Here is a 24,891-nt window from a genome sequence, read left to right on the forward strand (position 1 = left end):
GCAAACAGTTTGCTAAGTACAGATAAAGGACATGGGGAAAAATGGAAATGTGGTAATCAGTTTCTCAAGGGAGGTTCCCACAGAGATTTTGACTTTTTTTTTTTTCAAAGCTAGCAAGAATAAGAACACAGTCACCTTTTTTTTTTTTTTTTTTTCAGGGATTAAGACACTATGGGAAACCAAGTTCATCTTCCATCTTCATTTGATCTACAATTCAAGGTTCCCTGAGAAAAGATGACTTGCACCACCCCAAATCTGCACATGTTCAAGTTTTTGTTTAATGCCAACTGGGTAAGCAGGACATTGGCTAACACCATGGGATGTGAGTGTCATCTGCAGGTGGCCAAGGTGATGACCCTCATGTGCCTGTAGGCTGGGGGGTGCAGTCTGCCTGGAAGGGCGTAAGACCTTACTGGAGGAAGGGGAAAACCTTCAGTCCTCCAGCGTATCATGCAACAGAATTTAATGAGGTAAAATGGCCAGAGAACTTTTCTAGAGGTTCTGCATTGACAAAACCACAATTGTGCTTTGAACTCTGCTTCTGCTACTGCCTACGCATCTTCCTTTCCTCTCTCCCATACCCCTCAATGTTCACTGAAAGAAGGAAAATTATGACTATACTTACAAAAGTCTGTAAGAATTGTGGGCTCCACTGAAGACTATATTATTCTCAGTGCTATAATGTTTTCTAGGATTAATTAAGCTTTTATTAATGTTTCAGTACATTGATGAAAAGTTTTCTATGTGTTTTTATACTGTTTTGTTTTACATTTTTTTCAGGCTAGGAAACACTGTGATATTTTTTCCTCATCTTTGAGCACACAGCTAGGAGTGCTTTTGACCATATTTACTGTGAATGATATGATCATATGCTTTCTTTTGATTCCTCACAATAAAAAAAAAATAGTTCACATAAAATTCTGTTGTGAAATACAGCACACTGAACTGCTACACACACTGTCTTTGCAAAGACTCAAGAGTGATAGTTATTTGTATAGACTGTTATTAATCACTGAACAAACTCCACACAGAGTACGTGTCTGCAATGTTGCTTTTTCTTAAAAGGAACGCATCCAATGAAAAGGTTAGGGATCTCTCAACCAAATAGTTCCACAACAGGCCTTTGAAACTGGCCTCGTGTCTAGCTGCTCAAGCGTAGCAAAGTTTGCACATTGCTACTTCCCACCCTGTTAACATGGTCTTGGTCATTACTATGAGCCCAGTGTTGTGAGCAGGAAGCACAGGCAGTGATAGGGATATTCATCCTTGATGAAATTCAGTCCAGTAAAAAAAAAAAAAAAGGTCGCTTCATCCAACAAGCGACTCTGCCAAAATCCCTCTTGCACTTGTCCAAGCAATGGTTGCATCTCTCTGCTTGTGCCCAGGAGTGTTTTGCATGACCTGGCCAGGCAGGGAAAGGTTCAAGGTAGGCAGACTCCTCAAGGAAGGTGCTGCCTGCCCAATAGTGCCAGTGTGATGAGGTCCTCGAGAAAAGAGGCAGAAAGTCATGCTAAAGATCATTGGCAAGTTTGCAGAGTCAGACACTCGGAAGCTGGGAAATGCCAGAACTGAGATCACCCATGCAAATGTCCTTTGGTGTATTTTCATATACCACGGAATATGCCACTTGTATGTATTCATTATGATATATGCCTTAATTACAGGAACATATACATTTTTTTTGAATGCCACCACACTCAATGCCAGAGAAATCTTAGCAGTTCAATTCCTAAGTCATTGTGTCTGCAACTGTAATAAAAGTCTTGTCACCTAGTTTTTTCTTCTCTATGCATATGCAACAAAGTTCAAAGGGAGAAATAATAATAATCAAAAGCTTTTGATGACAGCGTTTAAGAGCAGAAAATGCATTTCCAGTCCTTCCTCAAATAACAGCAACTCTGAAAACAAGACAAGGCTCTTGAAAGTTTTACAGCATCCCACTCACATCCTATTCATGAATCACTAATATACTTAATTTGAACCCAGCTGTTAGCTTCTTGCAGTGGAAGCTTCATCTTATTTATTTAAAGCCATTTACATTAAGTCAGAGATTTGTTTGATCCCCTGAGTGGTCACTTAAGGTAGGTCTAATTGTATGGGAAAATAGACTCATTAATGTAAAATGGAAAGCAAAGCCAATTAAAACTTACAGCAAGCTATTACCAGTCTTTTAATAAGGAATTAATTAAAAGATCTGAGGAATCAATCTGCTATAATAAATTGACTGTGTATGTATAAGTTTTGCAACTACTGAACTTGAAAAAAGGCCCGAAGTGACTAAGAGAGAGGAAAATAAACTGAAAAAAGACTTATTCAATATGAAATATTAGTCAAGGGGAAGTATGCATATATGTTGGAGTTATATACACATAGACTCCAGACTCATGGAAAGTTTTCCTGGTATAGTCCAGATATCCATCTTGGTTCAAACCATTCATAACCTCTTGCTTATGACCATAGTCATTTTGCTATTACATATCAATCTGAAGAAAGACTGATATCTTGACAAAGTGTTATACAAAACATGCAGATGTATTAAAAAAATGTAGTCACCCATTTTGCACTTGATGGGGCCAATATCAAGGGACTTGAAAGAGACCTGTTGGTCAAGGTTGAGACCTGTTGAAAGAAATAACTGTCAGCAGCGTTCGACTTTCATGCTCAGATTCCCTCTGTTAGGCCACTGAGAACATATGAGACCACCAGTCACCACTGCAACCGTGAGCTACTACCATGTGTGGTCAGGAAGCTTTGCTGAGAGCCCACAAGACAGCTCTCCTACTCACATGGAGTGTTACTGTCTATGAAAGTGAGACATGTGCTAATATCCTGCATGTATGAGAAATATGTATGAGAAACATATGAGGTTTGAGTGCTGGTAATGGGTAAGTGTCCCAGCATCCATTCTGGGAACCACCATAGCTGTGGGAATGTAATGCCATGTTTCCTCAGAGAGTGGCAAAACAATGAGTTTCAAGGATAAGTTAAGATGTTATCTAAAAATGGATTGGCAATACTGAGTTACAAACAATAAAACAACACAGTATATTACCTGGATTAATCTGCCAGAGTTTGCCTAGATGTTCCAGTGGGCCATACAAGGTCGTGTGATTAACTGCTGCAAGACTTCTTTGATTTGGAAACCCTGAAAAGTTCTTAGATCAAAGTCTCTCCTCTTATTAATGCTGGCAACAATAAAGTAACCAGAGTAGCTGCTCTGGATGACTTGCTCTTTCTGAAGCCTGTGAAGATATTGCTCATTGCTCTTTTTTTTTCCTTTCTGATTATCTTGCTCTCATTTCTTGTGACTGGCACTAAGCAATTATATGGTGCTTCTTTCACATAGAAGCTTGTGCTAGCAGGTACCAGAGGCCCATGTGGCAAGCTGAAAGCTTTTTCCTCAGAAAGAACTAAGGGAAGGAAAGGAAATGGAATATGATAATTTTTTTCTTTCTCTTTTAGATCACTTTTCTATGGTACATTTTCACCGACATTGTCTTCAGCACCATTCTCTAATTTGCAGCTGTCTGAAAGCAAGTTGTGTAATGGATGCAGAGATCTCTTGCTAGATGCCTCACAATTCCAACCCTGTGTCATTCCGACCCACAAAAATCAAACACGACATAGCAAAAGGAGACGTGTGGACGCTGGTTATGTTGAGTTAGAATGAGCTTCACACCAAACTGCTGGTAGTTCTGAGGTCTCTGAGGACCCCATGACCCTCTGAGGACCTTAGCAGTCACAATACCGAAAAATCAGCAGGTGACCCAGCACCCATCGTTATGTTCCAACTAGCTTTACCTGCACTCAAAGATGTTTTGGGGCTCTGAGGTGAAGTGGAAACTGGACTCCGCCTAGTCTAGGAAGCCCTTGTAGTCTCCAAAACAGTTGGGTACTTGCTGAATGCCTACTGGGCATGGGCCCACATTGTCCTGTCATTCCTGGGGATCCTTCTTTTCAGCTACAGTATTTGAATCCCAACTGAGTCCAGATGCCCATGCAGAAAAAAAAAAAAAGTTTTGTTTCTTGTAAGGTCTCTAAGAATTGAGCTCCTAACACTCAATTGCTTACAACAGAAAGAAGAGCATGTCATAATCTGTTTGCCAAATTCACACAAATCAACAGAAGCTGGATTTATAATCCCTAATAATTGCATCAAACTGTTCATAAATGAGTTACAGGACAAGAATTATCTATGGAATTATTCAATTAGAGATTAGATCTCTTTTCATGGATGAAAAATGAATTAAATTAATGAAATAAATTATTTGCTCCAAATTATTCATTCTACTCTTGTCATTTGCTGCTCTGTGATAAGTCTAATAAAAAACATTTGTCAAGTGAGCCTGTCTCATCCATTTGGACCACAAAAACAAGGTCTTAATTCATTTTGGTTTCCTCTGACCCTTCTTTGGATCATTTACATTTGTAAAAGTGGATTTAAAATGCTACCAGATCACTAGCACCTGACAGTCACACTGAAAGGCGTAAAGAACTCTGAAAATGTGCAAGACAAGGCAGAATAAAGCACAAGAATTTTAGCAGCCACGGTAAGTAAAATCTTTATTAAAACTGATCTGGCATTTCAAAAATAGGTTTCTCTTTTTTTTTCCCCAACCCTTCAAAAATGTTCTGAGATTTATCTTTGAGAGCTTTTGAGAGCTGATTTCACCTTTCAAATTTAATGATATGTACTAATCCTGTGTGACTACTTTGTAGGTGCTGTTTTTTTTTTTTTTTCTTAAAATTACAGGGCAAGAGAAAAAAAAATGGAAATTAAGGTGCTGATTTCTATATTGGTCAGGCTGGATCACACATTGATTTGTTGCTACCTAAAGAAAAGTCGAAAGGTCACTGCAATGAATCATTGATCAGAGAGAGCATAAGTCTGAGGCAGTAAAATCTGATCTTAGAACATAAAGGACCTGGTTTCCTACACGGATGCATTCTGACAACATTTTAAATTTAACTTTCCTGAATCTCAGTTTAACTTGACAGATTCTGGTAGCCAGTTATCCAACCTACATTTTCACCTGTGCAAGCATGTCACAGCATCTTAACGTTGACTATGTTAAAATTAAGCTATACTGTTCATAAGTAGGACAAAGAAGTCCCACTCCAGTGTGTGGTGGGTTAGGTAAATGTTTATTTCTGAACCCTCAGCAATGTAGGATTGTTCCACATCTTCAAGGCACCTTTCTTGTCCCCCCAAGTCACAAATCTTGTGTATGTAAGCGCTTGAAAAAAACTCAGATTACATCTTGCATCATATCTCCAGTAGGTGGTATCCTCAGGAACACAACAGAGGTGACACTGACCTCCAGAGTTTAAGAACATGGTACTGGTGTATACTGATAGATTTACCTTTTTTTTCCTGGAACTTTCACTTGAATATGGTGAAGGCTACAAAGATGAAAACCACAGTGTACCCTAGTTCATCTGTCAGGGTATAAAATGGATCTCTCACAACCCCTGCAGTTACTGTTCCCTGCGCTCTTTGCTCTGGCGTGGTGGGCGCACAGGTGCGTGTGACAGAGAGAAAAGGATTGTGCTAGTTCACTGTCTTCACACTTGGAAGACACAGCTCTTCCCTGTTATGTTTTCAGTCTCCTCAAGCACACAAGAGCTCAGAGACAAGAAGGGTCATCTGCAGGTTTGAAAAGGACCTAGATCAGTGATTTTAACTCATAGCTTGTGCATGCCTAAGTCTCGTGGGCTATCTGCAAGCAGCATGCAAGGTATTTAGGGCTGTGTCCACGCTCCATGTCAAGACAAGGTCTAGTGTATATCCAAGAGAATATACTAATCTCCAATTCCCGTAGAGAGGCACACCAGCAAGGGAGGTGGCATGGAGCACAGTGTGCCCCAAGGGTCCCTGCACTGGTGCTGCCGGCACAAGCACCATCGCTCCTTTCTTCCCAGATGGACGCAAGTCTAAAGAAGCCCTCACCATCCTTCCACTCACAAGCTTTTCAGAGTCCAATAAATTGGAAAGGGCCAAGCACTGCTGAAATAGATCATTTAGGGGTGGCCAGGAGCAAGTAACTAATTAACTGGATTTTGCTGGATCACAGCTGTTAGGACCCATTACAAAGAGTTGTATAGTCATATCGAGGCATTACAAATGCAAAGATGGCACAGCAATAAGCTCATGTGAACCTGGAACCATGGGAACCTGGAGAAAGCCAAGTTAAAAGGGAATATTTGTAATTTAATTTCTATCTGTTAAATGCTAGACAGAATACAGTATAAAGCATTATTGATGGAAAGTAGCATTCACAGAGAAATCATCATAGGAAAAACAGCTGAACACTCACTGGAGGCAGTTTACTGCAGATCTAGAAAACACAGCAAAAACCAAGCACACACGTCTTTGTGCAACATGCATAAAGTGCAGCAGAAGTTTTGCTCTACATCTGCAAACAAAACTTTATGGTATCTGTTCTGTTCTCAAAGACACTGGTACAAAGCTACAGTATATCAATGTCCTGACAGAGAATTACTCTAGATTTGCACCAGTCCCACTTAAAGCAAGATTTATACTGTGTACTTATTCAAAAACACATTTTTTTCTCTCTGACTTCTGCCGTCAGAAGAAATTGATAGCGGACTTTTTCCCATGGAAGAGCCAAACTGCAGCTCTGAATTACTTTATTGTATTTTCTGGTTGATATTTATTTATTTTTAATCATTAAAGTCCTTTAAAGTATAAAAAGAGATTACTTTACAGGTAGGTAGGCATATGAATAGCTGAGCTGTATTTTCTGTAAAGCTGGTGCTTTGCTGGCTTTCACCAGAAGAGGGTAGAATTTGGAAACGGCTCCGCACAGCCGGGATTCGTTATTGTGTTGGGAAACAGCAAAGGGAAAACAAGCACAAGTTTCTCCTCTGCACACTTGCACTGACTATGTGACAGAGTCAGCAGATAAACTCTGGAAGATCTCAAAGTAAAACGAAAACGGAAGGAAAAGCCAAATTAAAAATCAGCTTCCCAGGGAAATCTGTGGAACGGAGGACAAAACTGCAACAGTTTTCCGTGGGCACAGCCTGCTGCTTGTCTCTCTGAGAACTGTCAGTCACTTCACTTTGCATTAATCAGAGCACGGGATTTATTTCTCTGCCATGACTTCCAACCTGTGAATAAATATCACTTTATAGAGAGAATGGAACCTGAAAAGACTCTCGAGCACTGAGCAGAGGGGTGAGTTTTATTAAACAGTTTCTTCTCTTTCAAATCTGCTGGAGCTTTCTAACATCCTGCTTTCAGGAACAGCAGCCAGATGACTTGTCTTTTCACTGCAGCTTGTTGCACACCTCACCAGGTTTTCCTGGCTGCAGGTTTATTTCTGTAACCTTTCCCACCACGACTCCAAGTCAGTGTGGTAACATTTGTAGTATAGCTGGCTTTGTGCTGATTTCCTCTCATGAGAAACTAGAAACATAAAGCTTTGAAGTCAAACAACAGGCTAAAGAATCAAATAAAATCCAATACAATTAAAATGGCAGGTGACTCTAAATTTCCAGATATGCATACTGATGGACTAGAAAAGAATGAAGAAACAGAGATTGTGGTCAATGTTGGTGGGGTAAGGCAGGTGTTCTACGGAGATAACCTGAATCAATATCCAGAAACACGGCTGGCAGAGCTGGTCCACTGCTTATCAGGGGGATATGATAGCATATTCTCCCTCTGTGATGACTATGATCCTGGAAAAAGAGAGTTTTACTTTGACAGAGATCCAGATGCTTTTAAATGCATTATTGATGTATACTACTTTGGAGAAATTCACATGAAGAAAGGAATATGCCCTATATGTTTCAAGAATGAAATGGAATTTTGGAAGGTGGATCTTAAATTTTTGGACGACTGCTGCAAAACTCACCTGAGTGAAAAAAAGGAGGAACTGGAAGAAATAGCCCGAAGAGTGCAGTTGATTCTGGATGACTTGGGAGTGGATGCCTCTGAAAATCGCTGGAAAAGATGCCAAAAATACATCTGGAAATTCATGGAGAAGCCAGAATCATCCTACCCAGCGAGAGTAATTGCAGTTTTGTCCTTTCTGTTTATTTTGATCTCCTCTATAGTGATGTGTGTGGGGACCATTCCGGACCTGCAGGTTGTAGACCCAGAGGGGAATCGCATGGAGCATCCAACCCTGGACAGCATAGAGACTGCTTGTATAGGCTGGTTCACCATGGAGTATGTGCTGAGACTGATCTCTTCTCCAAATAAACTCTACTTTGCTCTGTCTTTCATGAACATTGTCGATGTGCTAGCAATACTTCCCTTCTACGTCAGCCTGATTCTGACCCACTTGGGAGCCAAACTCATGGAGCTGAGCAACGTCCAACAGGCCGTGCAGGCGCTGCGCATCATGAGGATTGCAAGGATCTTCAAGCTTGCCCGGCACTCCTCAGGGCTGCAGACTCTAACATACGCTCTGAAAAGAAGCTTCAAGGAGCTGGGACTGCTCCTGATGTACTTAGCTGTGGGAATCTTTGTCTTTTCTGCCTTGGGTTATACCATGGAGCAAAGTCACCCTGATACCTTATTTAAAAGCATCCCTCAGTCATTTTGGTGGGCAATCATCACCATGACCACAGTTGGATATGGAGACATATACCCTAAAACAACGCTAGGAAAACTGAATGCTGCCATCAGTTTTCTTTGTGGGGTGATAGCAATTGCCCTTCCCATCCACCCCATCATTAACAACTTTGTCAGGTATTATAACAAGCAGAGAGTTTTAGAAACAGCTGCCAAGCACGAATTGGAGCTGATGGAGCTGAACTCAGCTGAGGGGAAAGCCGCAAACTCCAGGAGCGAACCAGAGGATTTTGCAAGGGAAGGCAAGGAGGGCCCTTTTTGTAGCAGCCGGTTAAAAGTGTCCCACAGTGACACCTTCATTCATCTGCTGTCAGAAGAGAAGCACTACAGAACCAGGCTTCAAAGCTGCAAATAAACTGGGAGCTGTCAGTGCTGAGCTATAGATCAGAACATCCTGCCAATCAGCTAATGAGAAGACACGAGGGATCTATCAGTCTTGGGAGCAAGCACTGCTTTCCTTTTCCAGCGTGAATAAAAATTAACCCCATGGTATCTTCATCAACGGTTGGTAAGACTTTGCTGTTATTATCCCAAATACAATATTATGACTCCATGGAGATCAGAGTGATTATAATGAATGCATCCTGACAAAACCCATTTGTAACCATATTAGAGACTGCAAATTACTTCCTTGACCAGTAAATGTTCAATGATCTGAATGTGCAACATTGCCAAACCAGAATTCTGTACCTGTGATAATAAAGAACAATATCACAAAGAATGTGTCTTTTAGGCTGTGTCTAGTGCTTTGCAGTTAAGAAACACTGTTCCTTAAAATGGTAACACAAATTTAATTGGGAGAAGTTTTAAAGTAAAAAAGTTAAAGCAGTGTCAGCCTAGAGTTATCAAAAATATGAAAATGCGGTATGTGTAGAATAATACAGTCAATGAAAAGTTTTATTTCAACAAAATTTGAGGTTGGTTTTTTTCATAGGTATCTGTTCCTCTTTCCATTAAAAATCTAAATTTAAACACTACCTGAAACTAATTATTGACAGAGATGTCAAAGCATTTTAAGCAGCAAATGAAATAAATGTTTGTTCTAATGTTTTACAACATAATAATTTATGGTTGCAGGGACCTTTCAGGAAGTCTTTTTACTCTAGTACTTTTTGAAATGGAAAGTTAATTTACAATTTTTTTAAAATCACTATTAAAGCAAGGGAAGTTTATGGAAGAATTAAGCTGAAATACTGCTAAATAAGAAACTTCAACTCTTTGAAAGTCAGTGTCAAGAAACTTTCAAAAAAAATGTTTTATGCTAAAATAGCTATCCAAGTAAAAAAAATACTGGGTTATTTAAAAAAAAGATAAGCACATTTCAGTCCTAGGGTAACTATGGTTTTGCAATATGATTTTACACAGGTTGTAGGTACTACTCAGTCGAGTATTTTGCTCATTAATCAGCCTATTAATCAATAATAGCATCATTACTTTGCTTAAAGTATGCATTACTTTGGTCTGAGTAAAGACTGCAATGTGTGGGTCTGATCCCTGCTAGAGATACGCATTGAAACCAAGAGGCACACTTGCTTAAAGAGGAGGGGAGAATTTGCACACAGGCACATTTGCGTGTGTAAAGTTAGGACCCCCAATGACACCAGAATTGCTCGTGCTGTGCTCGGGTCACTGTCCTTATTCGCCCCCTGCCTGCGGAGCAGCCCCTCGCGCAGGTGAGATGCAGCAGTGCGAGCTGAGCTGCGGCCGCAGCAGCTCCCGACCCAGACATGGGATGTGACTCTGCAATGATGTGACACGGCTGTGGGTTCCCGAGGGGCTGTGGGAACAGGGGAGGGATGCAGGGCGCTCCTTCCCAGCTCCTGCACCTGGCTCGTCTCACCTGGGCCGGCAAGGACCTTGCGCCTGTGGTGCTGGGTGAAGGAGGATGGGCCGTGTTGGTCCTTGCCCCCCTCACTGTGGCTCCTGGTCCATCCCACGGAGCTGCCAGCCCAGCAGAAGCCATGAGATGTGCACCCTGCAGAGCACACACAGAGCAGCTTTAACTATGCTCTTCTCATTGGAGGCAGAGCCTCCAAGTCCCTTTCCCCACCATGTTTTTGCCCTCAAGCAGCTAAAATGGTTACTGGGCAATTTAAAGTTAGACTTCAAGATTGCTTGGTTTTCCCTTCGTCTCTGAACAGAGTACATGGAGAAGTGCTGAAAGTCACTTACTCTCTCTGCAGCTCTAGGGATGCTGTGTTTCTCCCTGAAAAAGCAAGGATGGGACAGAGAGTCAGGAGCAGTCATGTCCTGGGCTGGAGGGGTTCAGATGGGGTGGGTAGTGGTGTTGTATACAGGGCCTGAATACCACTGTGACTCGCAGGCACCCAGCACCCTAGCAGTACTCCCAATTTTTCACACCTCCTTCCACAGAAATCTCACCCTGCACTCTTCCCATGCTCACACCCTTTCCCAGCACTACCTGCCATCTACTTAAACTCCCAGTGATGCTCCTCTGCCTCCAAGAATACCTACTCCTCTGAATCCCTGTGCCTCTGCTTCTCATTTCCTTTACCATGTCCTGCCTTAGCTCATCAAGTAACATAATTTAAAGCAAGCCTGAACCCTTTCTGTGCCAGAAGCATCCCACCAGCCTTTGTGCCAAATCTTTTCCCATCTAAGACCCACAGTACGTCCAGGTGCTCTCCTCAGCCCGAGCACTCCTCATCCTTCCCTCCCTATTCCCACCTCAGAGCCTCCAGATCTGCTCTCTAAAATCCTCATCATCTTCTTAGACATCTCCCTTCACTGGACATTAGTTGATTCTCCTCACAGAGAAAGGATGCTGGTTCTTGCTCTGCCATGGATTTCCATGACATAAATATGGGCTGCACCCATCAGAAATTAGCTCGGGTGGGACTGAGGGCAGGAGAAGAGGAAAAGTAACGGAGCTCTGCCAGTCCCAGCAATATGCCTCATCTATCACTGGGAATATTAAATTTTCCTGACTTCCCTCATGATATGCAGAGGGTGGCTGAATTAAGTTAGCAAAGGGCTCTGAATGAGCAAAGCACTATATATAAATGCTAAGTAATATGGTTAGTACTGTAAGTACTAAATCCTGACTGCTGCAATTTGCAATTTATTTAACATGGTATTAAATAAAGGCTAAACCTCTTTTATCAGAAATGATTTTATTGGCTAATTTCTCCAGTGAGTCATAGTTTCGGGCATAGGGGTTTGCTAAAGCTATATCAGTGTGGAAAGAGCTTTGGAACAACTTTGGTGCCCTTCAAGTCCAGGCTAGGATTAAGCCAAACTCCACGAGGCTTGCTGCACTGGGAAGCACGTTTGTTGGATTATATGCTGTAGTTATACATTGGTAAAAGGCTATGGGTGGGCAGCACGGATTCTTGCTGGTTTGCCTTACCTTTGCTTAAGGGACTGCGTCAGGAGCAATAGGAGACGTGGGCAGTGAATGAGGGTCATAATGGGTGGCCTGCAGCACATGCAGAGACTGAGGTGAGGAAGAGCTCAGGCATAGCTGGGCTCTGCTGGCTTAAAAGAGGCTTTCTAGAGACCCAGGGGAGGTAGGTCTTGCAGACCAAGGAATCACCATACACTACTGTCCTTGAAATGCCTCTCATGATAGACTGCACTGGGGGGACATTTGTTTTCACATTTTTTTGTCAGTCTGCCTCATCCAGCAGAGATAAATACCATTTATTACAAGTTAATTTCATAAAATAGAGCTTGAGACACTGGAAGGCTTTTGCTGTGAGGAGAAGCTTGTTCAAGGCTTTCATGGGGAGGAAACAATCCCATCCAACAGCTCCAGTTGAGTCAGGATCTCCCAACTCCTATGCAGTGGATGTTTTCAAGTGAAAAAATAGAACACACTCTGAAGTCTCTGCAAGGAGAAAACCTGAACCTTGGTTGGTCCTTTAGATTTTATCCCTGTGGTCTGCATGAGAAGGGCACTGGTTGCACCAGTCCAGTCCACCTTTGGCTTTCCCAAATTCAGCTTTTCCTGAGTATTTTGTAGACACTTTGGCTAAGTCTGTATTGCTAAAGCCATAACATGGGCCCTGACACCTCAACCGGTCCCTCACTTAATTCAGCTGTTTGGTCAGACCCTGGCACAAGTTTCATTTGCACTAGTTATCACTCCCCAGACAATTCCTAGGCACAGTTAGGGAGGCCTCTAGGGAACAATGCCAACAGGAGGTCTCGATGCAAAGCTGTAATTTGAAGGCTAGAAGAAATTAGTTGCATGAAAATGTCTGCATCAAACCAGAAGAGGGGCTGTGGCTCCTGCACAGGTTACTGCAGAAGAGGTAGCCTTTGGCTCTTTCTCTCCATCATCCTCAAAAAAGCAGGCTATGGCTCTCTATCAAATCCAAAGTAACAAGGTGTGTAATTCCTAGCTAGTCCCCAGGGTGTCTATATACCCTCTGGTTGAAAATTCTCTTTACTAGCCCAGTGGAGAGCAAATTCGTCATTATCAGTACCTACCTGTGGGAGTCACTGTCACCCACTGGAACTGGATCAATAAAAAATAAATCCAGGTTTAAAGGCCAGCTGTCTTTCCTGTGTGAAACAACATGAATTCACGCACTGGTTTCAGTGGTAAGCAGGGCTCAGCCGCAGGGCTGTTATGAAGCTGTTTTCTTTTTCCATTGAGTCCAGTTACAGATCTACAGAATGAGCCTCAGCCCTCACATTGAGCTTCCCCTCCCCAAGCGTCTGCAGCATCTCCAAAGCTCTACTGCACAATGGTGTCTCCAGGGCAAGCCCTGCACCTAGGGTTTAATCTCTTTGATTTGGAAGCCCTCCCAGAAGGTCTGAGTAAAGGAAACTACACAGAGTGTCTAGATCTATCCAGCTATCACTGCTTCCCAAATACTCTTCTTCACTTTCTCAGGAGACATCCCCACATAAGAAATTGGAAGTTCTAGGATGAAAATGTAGTACCCTAGAAAACCTGTTCAGCAGAATTCAGGAGAGAAAATAGACCTACTATAATTTTAATTGACGTCAAACCACCTCTGAAACAAAAACTCCTCAGTTCACTGCACAGGAAATTTCAGTCTACAATGAGCAGGTCACACTACCCTGTAGAGAAGATATCCCATAGGATATCTGGCCTATGCAGCTCAAAGAAATCCTCTTTAAATTCCTAACCAACACCAACTTCAGCAGTAAATTTGGAATTACTCCTGATTTGACATAGAATGGCTAACAGCAGAATCTGATGGAGTAGTTTTAATTTAACAAGTAGCGAAGGGTAGATTGGTAGCGAGTGCTAAAACTGTAGGTAAAATGGAGCCTATTTCTGGCTTTCAGGACACCATAAAGGATAGAATTTAATGGAGTGGAAATTGCTTTTAGAAGTGTGGGAAACAGCTGCAGTATTTTGTGACACATCACATTAGCCTCAATGAAGTGACAGGCGCATAGCACATCAGCTCATGCTACACTCTGGTTGGCATGTCACAGCTGAAAAGCCACCTTGGCTTGGAAACAACAACCAGCTACTTTCTTGCCAGAACTGCTGCGTGTATAGGATTTGAAAAGAGTTAAAAAAAAAATCAGTTGAGAGACATGCTAGAAAATCACTGTTATCTATTGTTAGATGTGTAGGAGAACTTGCCTTGAGTTGCAGGTATGGAATTTATTTGCCACACGACGTTAGTTTAGTCACTGGTCAGCAGACGAAGCTGGCGCACAGCACATGAAGCTGGTCAGGCCATCTGCTGTAGTAAGGAGCTCATTGCTAAGGGCCAGTTATTTTAGGTGAAGGTGACAATGATGCTGTACAGTAACCCATTGGGCAACATTCTTCCACATAATATGCCATTCAAATCCACTTGATAAAAAAGGTTTAAGAGGAGACATCAAGAACATTTTGTTTTCTAAATCTCAGATATTATCTCAGCACATACAGACTTTTCAGGAAGATACCTGTAATAAGTGCTTTTAATTTCCAATAATTTCCAATAAGTATATCAAATGCTCTCCTGAGAATGCATGAATGAGTGAGGAACACATGTTGAAACAGAGCACTTACTTACATGCTCATAAAAGCAATGGCCCAAATATCTGTGTTGGAAATAAGGAAGGAAGGAAGGAGGGAAGGAAGGAGGGAAGGAAGGAAGGAAGGAAGGAAGGAAGGAAGGAAGGAAGGAAGGAAGGAAGGAAGGAAGGAAGGAAGGAAGGAAGGAAGGAAGGAAGGAAGGAAGGAAAAGAAAAGAAGGAAGGAAGGAAGGAAGGAAGGAAAAGAAAAGAAGGAAGGAAGGAAGGAAAAGAAAAGAAGGAAGGAAGGAAGGAAGGAAGGAAGGAAGGAAGGAAGGAAGGAAGGAAGGAAGGAAGGAAGGAAGGAAGGAAGGAAGGAAGGAAGGAAGGAAGGAAGGAAGGAAGGAAGGAAGGAAGGAAGGAAGGAAGGAAAAGAAAAGAAGGAAGGAAGGAAGGAAGGAAGGAAAAGAAAAGAAGGAAGGAAGGAAGGAAGGAAGGAAGGAAGGAAGGAAGGAAGGAAGGAAGGAAGGAAGGAAGGAAGGAAGGAAGGAAGGAAGGAAGGAAGGAAGGAAGGAAGGAAGGAAGGAAGGAAGGAAGGAAGGAAGGAAGGAAGGAAGGAAGGAAGGAAGGAAGGAAGGAAGGAAGGAAGGAAGGAAGGAAGAATCTCACAATCCTCTTTCTGCCATGTCTGTATTAAGTGATGTCCTAAATCAAATAGAGCAGTGTCTCCTACATCATGCTAGGCAGATATGCTTCCTCCCTCCATACTGATGTCAATCCTATAGACCCTGACAAACCTCAATATTTCTTATTCACACTGGTATTACTTGTCCATGGCATATGAACATGAGAACACACTCGAAACCCTACCAGGTTTTGAGGCTCTGTCCTTTCAGGTATCTGTTGTATTTTGCCTAGAATATCCAGTCACACACATATCAACATTTTCTTCCACAACAGCAATTTTCCACATGATGCAATTCCTTCAAGACAAACTGTTCTTAGTGGTATGAGGAATAGATTCTGTATTGACCAGTACAAGTTAGAAGCAGTTTCACCAAAAGTTGCAGTGATATAACACCAGTGTGAATGTAGACTGCGAGCAATGTGCATTACATGCGCTTGTTAAAGTCACAGATATACTACTAAAACTGAAATTTGTTTCTCTTCCTACAATTACCCATATTAGGCTTGAATTCAGTGGGAACTTTGCCTGCCTTAGGAGTGTCAGACCAGATAATGATGCAGGCAACCAAGCCAGCCTAATGTACAAGGAATGTTCACATAAATTGCAAAAAGGAAAATGAAGGGGATAGAAGAGTCTGAAAGCTAGAGGGGAAGCTGTGCCAATTAATTGCTTTTTTTTTTTTGCTTTTTTTTTTTTCTGTTTCTTTCATATGTGTATTAGAAAGCTGGCTATGTTTCAATGCTGCCTTTTGCCTTTCCATGTAAGGGGAACCTTGAATATCATTTACAGTGTTGAAAGTCAAGTACTGCTAAATCACCCTGGTCAGGTAAAGATATAGAATAACCACAGAAAGAAAGGAAAATCTTAAAAGGAACTTATGAAGATGACTTTTAAACATTACATCCTAAAATAGAAAAGAAGATTGAATTGTTGTATGTGTCTACACAGATCTTGTTATTTTAAGTATATTACTCTACTTAATTCAGCTGGGTTCAGATATGTGTACCTGACTCTAGTGCTTTGCTTTTCAATTTAAGAGTGAAATATTGTGATCCTCTATTCTGTAAGGAGATAACCTATATACATGACAGCATTTATTTTTTTTTTTAAATCTGTATTTATTACAGTTTTTGTTAGAGCACACAAGTTCCACAAAGTGCAAGAAAATCAGAGGAGGAATTGCCAGATGAATGTAGAAAATTGGTCAGCACTGTGAAAAAGAATTTTAAAAATATTCTATCAGTTTCAACCTGCTTTGCTATGCAAGAGATAAAATGCAGCTTCAATTACTATAACAGCATTAAGGAGAAATTCCTTATCACTAAGATACACTCCACTGATTCCAAACAATGTTTCCACAGCATTACAGTTATCAACATTACAAAGTCAGCATTTTCCAGGCTTAATAGCACAGTAATTTCTAAGAAACAACAATTTTACTCAATACCCAGAATATGAAGTAGTTGTATTGACTCAATCATACTCTGTGGTAGATGTCTGACAATGTTTTTTTTTTGTATTGCTTTTACAACAAAAATTATATGCCACATATATTCTTTGCCATATTCACATAAATAATGTATTCATTAGCACACGTTAAATTTTCATACATCTGACAAGTCTCAGCTTGACCATTACCAACCAGTGAAGAATCAGCCGTATTCTCTGAGTCCATACCTGATTAATTATCATTAAATACTATATGCCATTTTGTTCGCTTCCATTTTTCCCATCAAGACTTCTATATAATTGGGTAGCTTTTGTTACTGGCATATTTTTCTTTTCATTCAGCCTCATTTTTCATAGTTTAATTTTAGCTTATTACACTTCATTATTTTGTTTAGGAAAATTGAAATGATTCAGCCCTCTTGCAGCTCAGACCCGTTACGTACTTGTGAATGATGAGTGCTCTCCCACTACTTGTGCCTCTCTGCAGGAGCATTATTAGTTCACTGTGACTGGTTTTGAACAGGCATATGAGAGAAATTTCTTTGCTCATCTTACCCAGAACCCTTAAAAACCCCATATACATCCAATGGAAACTTAATGTGGAATGCTGAAAAAAAATCAAGATTTGGGTGCAGCAGCCCTTTCTGCTTTAGCCAAGTATTTATGCACATTCCTAAGTTAGTTACATTTTCTTCAAGAACTAAAACATTCTGAAATGTTTTGCTGGACAGAGATTGCCTTAAACAAGTGCTTACGTGCTCTGCTGATCAGAATGTGCTCATGCTAAGCCTTACATGGCAAAAAAGGGATGTTTCTGAACTGCAGCCAAGCAAGCTCTGGCAATTTTCTGCTCACGGGCACCAATCAGGCATCAGCACAATGGGGATTTGATTGATCCCTACAAGAGCTGCTGTGATATAAATAAGAATGATTCTCTGTTCATGAATAACAGATAAAGTGCAGCCCTATGCCTGAGAAGGGAAATATCTGGAAGACAGCTGGACACCTGACCTTTGTGGCCCCTTGACTTACTCTCCTTGTAGAGACATTACTAAACACAAATGTATTTTGGTGCAAAATAAAGAGCTAATTCCTTCACTGTTTAACAGGCAAAACTCAAGCAGAGAAGAGATAAAAAATCTGCATCCTCCACTGGGCTTTTGCCTGGGAATGGCCACTGGCCAGCTGGACATTTCTTGCTTGTTTGCAAAGGAACAAATCACAAATTTGCTTTCCAGAAGGTCCTTCCATTTCTAATCATTGTCACAGTAATAAATCAATTGTTGCTGCAACACACAGCTCCTATCCAACTCATGGGGAATCTGTAAACTCTTTGCACAAATGTCAACCAACTGCTGGCTGGGGTTTTAGGCTTGACTGGTTATTGTTTGCCAGTTACTTATTTGCATTGGAACGGTAAATTCCATTTGCAAAAGCCTTTACCATTTGGACCCGTTTGCCTTAGAAGCAAATTAATTGCTGCTGTACGACATCTCCCCTGCTGTGACTCACATACTGCACATTTGTACTACCTTGGCTGGAGAAGTGAACATCAGCTGCCAGCTGGATTCCATCCTTGCAAACTGGTGCAGTTATTGTCTATTGAGACCAGGACAGTTAACCTGAGATCTGAGAGACTCAAAGCAGCGTTACAGTGACTTATTCCCATATCTAGTGTGATGTATCTGCACAAAAAATATTTATGAGATAGCAAATGAGTCTTCAAGAAAGCAGAGAAGACCTCAGTGAGAAGCTAAGGGCTGGCTTGGGGGACACATATGTTGTCTCCTGCTTGGAGGTTGGGCTTCCTGAGTAGTTGTGGCTCAGTGACACAAGAAAAACTGGCCAAGTGAGGCACCCAAACGCCACTCCTTCCTTTGCTCAGCTTGCTCTCTTTGAAGCATCGTCTCGTAACAAACAGGGACATGGCACTCATGTCCACTGTTGTCTGGATGCCAGGAGATTTGCCCCTTCCAGCTCCCTAGACAGAAATCCACCATTGACCAAATACTGCAAGGATGCAGGTATGAGAAACGTTGAAAGAGCTGAGGAGATATCCTGTCCTCAGCTCAAGCAGGAGCAAAGGCTTTTTTTGAGAAGGAAAGGGAATTCTTTCTAAATCATAGGGCTTCAGATAGGCCTGCCATGAGAATGTTCTGATCCATGACTGAGACGTGATGATGTTAGTGCATATAGCAGTAACAGCTGGGCTACATTGGTTAACATAGTCATACAAAAAATATGTGCCACTCTAAAAATTGAGTGGCTCTTGATTTTCAGTAATTTTAGGGGAAAATTAAATCCTATTCCACATGAGTGAAGGTCTAGCAACTCGTGAAATTAGTGCAACTAGTCCTAAGTAAACCGTTAGCTTGCTGAAATCCCCAAGTAGATAACAGCAGCTCAGTAGATCCCAAGCATCTGTGTCACATCCACCAAGGGAAATAAAGACAGCTCAGTAGATTCCTCTCTGTTTCTCACTGTTCCATGATAAATGAGATTATAGAACTGACAGAGAGCTGGGGGATAGAAAGAGACTTTGCTGGCACACTCCCTTTTGCTATTTCCTGGCCTAGCTGGCTCATTTGAATATCATCCAAATTGTTATGTCTTCTGAACCAAAAAATTTTTTTTTGAGCATTAAGGCAAAGAAATGATGAAGCAGTCCAGCACTGCTGACTCTTGGGCATTCTGTAATTTGGAGAGCAATGAGATCACCTACAATTCCAGTTTTCTCACTAATTGAATGTTATAGAAATCTGAGACACAAGATGCTTGGTGGTAATAGCTGCAACAAAAATGCAAAGGGTGCTTCTCAATGTTAAGTGCTGCGAAGTGATGGGAAGAGGCTACTTGCAGCTATAGCAGCTCCTACAGTATGGGCAGGACCTGGGTAGTAGGCTGCTGCCCTGCAAGTGTGCCTTACAGTGAGGTCCTGCAAAAGGATCCTCCACCTGTGGCCAGGCCCCATGGCTTCCCACCTGCTCAGGGAATGCAGGAAGGTCTTTCCAGTGCTGCATTATGGATGTGCGAGCATTTGGGGTGAATGTCATTGGGTACAGCTCCATTTTTAAATGAAGGCTAAAGTGAAAACAGCCATTTTCATCTTTCCTTTGTTTGTGTGTTCACCTCCCAAGTTCCTGTGTCACTTGGCTGAGACGCAGAGGACTTTGTTCGAAGTATATCTGGGATTTCAAATCAGGCCTACTGAAACCACAGGTGAGTTCTTTTAAAAAAGATTGAATTCCTCCTTTGCTGCCTGGTTAAATAAAGGTCTTCCGTATACAGATGCAGAACCCTTAAGCACGTATTCCCACCTCCAGTGACACTTCTGACTTTTCAGCCTTCCCCATAGACCAGGACTGGCTGGATCTGGCTGCTGGAACCAAGCACCAGACCTGTAAATCCTGTTCCCAAATCACCAAGCAAAGACATTTGCTATTAAGTGACTAATATATCCAAGGTCTGTCTCTGATCTCGCAGATCAAACAAGGACTCGTGCCAGTTATGTTAGCTGGAAATGAGATACAGAGATCAGAAATGGGTCAGGCATTTTGACACTGCAGCAGGAACCAGCTCTGAAGTAGAACAGTTCCTGTTCCCTGAAATACAAGCGCCAGTGACCCGTCTCTCCTGGATTTCACTGCAGCCCGTAACCACAACACAGCAGTGATTCCTCAATGCAGCTCCCCTTTCACCCTGCCTCGCTGACGCATCGGCAGCTTTGGATCCTGATGTGCCACAACTACACACTGTGCTATCATCTCCTATTTTGGAAACCTGAATTCAAGGCTCTTTCCTCAATGACAGCGAACAGTGTGGTTAATGCTTTCCAGCTTGAGGCTGAACCAAGCCCTTCAGAAATTATTAATGCTTTTCCTCTACAGCTAACATTCTACAAGGAGGTCTAACTTCTGGGCTTGCATATTGATTCATGCATGATAAAGTACAAATTATAAATTGACTCAGCACCGAATTTTTTACCGTTCAGTACTTAAAGACTACTTCTAATTCTGCAAAATTCTTACATTTTTTTACTTAGATTTCTAAAAAACCCCTACTTTTCTTGCTATTCTGATATGTATTTAGCATACTCTGGACTGCTCCTCATGCATATTCAGATCAAATAAACTAAGCTGGTAATAATTGTAATGCTATTTCTCTACAATTGCAATAGGAGTAGAGATCTTGGTATATCTGGTGACCGAATTCAATTTTGCTATAAACAAAGTAACTAAATCATGTGATTTTGTGTAATTATCTGAATAAAAATAAAATACTAACCACCCACACAGCACAACTAAAACAATCAAGATATTCTCCTATGTTTATTATTAAAATAAATCTATTATTTAAATTCACTGGCAAAATGTTGGCAAACACTTATTCTATTATTGTACACTCATTTTTTATCATAAGATGGATCCGACAAAATTCAAGTAGCAGTATAGTGCCATGACCTTTAGAGCTGCACGTGTGCTTAGCGTCATGTTCTCTAGTCTTTTCTGTGCCCTTGCATGGAAATAGTGTGACTTCACCACCCATTTATCACAGACCGAGTGACAGACACAGATTTTACTACTGTCAAAACAGCAGAGCTAGGACTAACACTTGGTAGTACTTGGGTACTGGAGTGCCATGAACTTATCTCTCTATTAATCAGACTGCTTGATATGGTGTTATTTTGCAGAAAAGATACTGGGATCAGTGTATTACTGGGAAGAACAGGAATATCAAAGCAGCAGCACAGTGAGAGAAGAACAAAATAGAGGGAACTGTGGATGCATTTCATTGCCCCAAAAACCCTGCCTAAAACAAAACTGTCTTCAAGAGTGGAGACAGTTGCTGTGCCCTTTCTGCTGAGGAGAATGAGAAGAGTTAATGCATGAGACAGAGAGCAGTCGCTACTTGGCTGGACTATGCGGGAACATGAAAGCACCAGCTGCTAGTTAGCATGACAGCACAAGAACAGAGTGTCTGGGGCTAACACAGCAGCATGGCAGAGTTGAAAAGGGTAATGGGGAGCAGAAGAACGAAAAGCAATATAGAAAGAACCAATAATAAAGAAAGAAAACAAAAAGGGAGAGGATGAGAGATCTTTTCCATTTTTATACTGGTCCTTCCTTTGCACAAAACTCCATGTTCCAGTTTTCCTTGACAGAATTTAACTGAACATGATGAAAGTCCATTTATTATTTTAGCACTGTTAGCCATTTGTTAAAGAAAATTTCAGACAGAGAAGAGTTGACATAAATATATATCTGCGTGTCTATGTATACGTATACGTATATGCACAGTGGTCAATACTATGGAAAAAAAAAAGGATTTCCAAGTACTTTTTGTAAAGTTTACTACAATTATAATAATAATTATTTCTAATAATTTCTAATGTATTTTTTGTTGTTTCCATATATAAAATAACACCTGCATATTTATCTTATATGCTTATGTACACAAGTCATATATTTTTTCTGTTAATAGTAGTTATTTTCTTCATGATGTTGAAAAGATCTTTCTCCATTATATAGTGTTACCCGTTTACAATCCAGAGCCTAGCAACCAGGAAGCTATGAAATCAAGTCAGTAGCAAACTTCTCTCTGCTGCCATTTTCCTCAGAATTATCTTGTTATTAGTTTACTTTTTTTACATAAGCAACACAGAACTGATTCACTTAATTGGAAACATTCCAGCACAAAAAATATTGTCATTTTCTGAAAATTGATGAATATATGCTTTATCCCTTTAATTTGCAGCTGATAATTCTTTCTAGCAAGTCCTATGGGAAAAATCTCTGTGAATATGAATACATGAATAATTTTTATTAAATAAAAACATTATGTTATTCTCATCAAGATACTGTTCTTCCTCTGATTGCTTCTGATGGGTACCTCCTAAAAAAACAAAGGAACAAGCAATAAGGATATGGTGTATAAATCAAAAGAATATTTTTGTATAGGACAACATGAAAAAATAGTTCTTTGCTGTTCTAAAATATTTTCTAATTCCTCAGGACATCAAACACTTGGCTTAACTGCTATTATATTCTGATGTCAAGGACAGAATTATAAATCTATATAATAAATATTTTCCACACTTCAATACTTCCACCTCTATGACTGATCTCTGGCTTCTTACCTTACTCTTCAACTGCTAAGAAAAGAACTAATAGTTTGTTTCTAACGCTCCATGAAACAAATGCAGAGCAACATCTCTTCATTCATTTAATCACATAAAAAAGACATGGTTGCTGAATGCTTTAAACTTCACGGATGAAATACTAAGCAAGAGTTAGATACTAGCTTTATTGCTTTCCCTTGAGCTTCCCTTGCAGAAAAGTACAACTTCTCCAGTTTTGGTGTAAAGAGGCAACACTCCTGGATTTCTACAGACGGATGTCTAAATGCTGTTGGTACCTGGCCTGGGGGTGATGGAGAAGGATCTGAGCTCTACCTTCACGGCCATACCATAGACACGGATGTACTGGCTTGTGTGCCAGTGAAAACTCTTTTGAAACCCTAGCAAAAATAAAAAGACAGGGTTTCCTGCAAAGAGAGAGCTCTAGGTGTGATACTGGGGCCCGTTTCTCCAGCCCATGCAGGGCTGTCACTACAGCAGTCCTGCCCTCTAGCGCATCAGCTGCTCCCCACAGTTTGGTAACATCTGCAACTGGTTTCAAAGGTTAAGGTAAGGTAGAGCTCAGACTTGACTTTTTAAGCATAATTTAAAAATAAAGACACAGACTGCACTGTCGCTTTCACCTGTATTACCATCCTAAGGTCCTTAGACTTCTGTATATGAGCCTAGAATTGACTTCCATTCAATGACATTCAAGAATGACACCATTCTCGTCTTGCATACAGGCTTGTGTCCTGTCCCAAGAAGATTCCTGTTGCTGTTAAATTAGGGCACGGTTCAGCCTCCCACTGTAGGACTTTATTGACTTGCCAGAACAGGAAGCAATTTGAAAACATTTTTCAAGCACATATTGATTTTCATGCCACTCCATTAAAAGGATTCCTGGATGTTCAAACAGTGAATAATGATACTATCAATAAAGAATTCATGAAATCTGAAAGATGTCTGCCACTCATGCAAGTAAATTAAAAGGAAGATGTTGCAAGAAAAACATATATAAAGGTCTCAATGAAATTTTCTGAAGGTAGCTAGTAAGAGCAGTGCTTCTTAGGGATTATGCTTTAACAGTGCTTAGAGTTTAGCCCAATGAATCTCAGGGGAAAGGAATGTTGTAAGAATATGCAAGAGTCAAATGCAAGTGTTAGAAGATATGGATTTTGCTATTATTTTTGTAGAAATGATAGATTTCTACAGACACAAGGGAAGGGCAGGGTCTACTACAGCAGAACTTGTCCATAAACTAGAATTAACCTTGGAAAAGGGATGTTTATGGACCAGTTTGTTGCCAGGTTGACCTAGTGTCTCTCCTGGTTTCTGTGGAGTTTCACCATCCACTATGAATTTAAACTCAATTCTGTGGATTTTTTCAGCAGTTCCCACTGACTCCATGATTTGAGACCAGGACATCACTGAGCTAGAGGAGAATAAGAACTGCAACCTCTTCAAGTCTGCAGGTAATACCAGTTTGGGGCGTTCTGTCCATGTATTCCGGAGCAAGACTGCCGTTCACAGGAACCAGAACAGGCTGGAGCAACAGGTCATCGTGATGCTCATGAAATACAGCAAGAACAGATATGATGACTGCTCCTGGAGCAGACTAACTGCCTGCAGTCATACAGGGACTGCGTAGGGAGTAGCATTGCAGGAAAGGCCCTGAGGTCCTAGTGGGCATTGGCTCAACATGGCCACTCATTCATATGACCAGCAAGGCATGCTGGCAGCATCCTGGGCTGCATAAATAGGAGTATGGCCAAGGGAAGGAAATATCATTTTCTACCTAACACATATGAGATTGTGCCTAGACATGGCATCCAGCTTTGGCCCTCCTGTGCAGAAAAAACATCAGCAAATTGGGGGAAGTCCACAGAGACCACCAGGATGGTCAGGGCTGGAGCACTCGCTTTGTGAGGGCTGAGGGAGCAGAAGGTTAGAACGGAGATGCCTTGAGCTCCATCCCGACATGGATGACTCAGTGGTTCTCATAATATGGAGATGTTTGCACTTCTGTTTACTGAATTGCCAGGGACAGTAAAGGTGATCACCAATGAAAGATGA

General features: G+C 41.2%; 1 protein-coding gene across 1 annotated transcript; it reads left to right on the forward strand.

Annotated features, from left to right (window-relative positions):
- The first annotated feature begins 6,854 nt into the window (after nt 1-6,854).
- KCNF1 (potassium voltage-gated channel modifier subfamily F member 1) lies at nt 6,855-9,329 on the forward strand. The gene has a single exon (XM_010213154.2). It carries the CDS (start codon nt 7,500-7,502, stop codon nt 8,961-8,963), a length of 1,464 nt encoding a protein of 487 aa, XP_010211456.1. The 5' UTR covers nt 6,855-7,499; the 3' UTR covers nt 8,964-9,329.
- Nucleotides 9,330-24,891: the final 15,562 nt, after the last annotated feature.

This window comes from Tinamus guttatus, unplaced genomic scaffold (assembly GCF_059628265.1).
Source record: "Tinamus guttatus ecotype Peru unplaced genomic scaffold, ASM5962826v1 Tinamus_guttatus_pri_ptg000653l, whole genome shotgun sequence".
NCBI lineage: Eukaryota > Metazoa > Chordata > Aves > Tinamiformes > Tinamidae > Tinamus > Tinamus guttatus.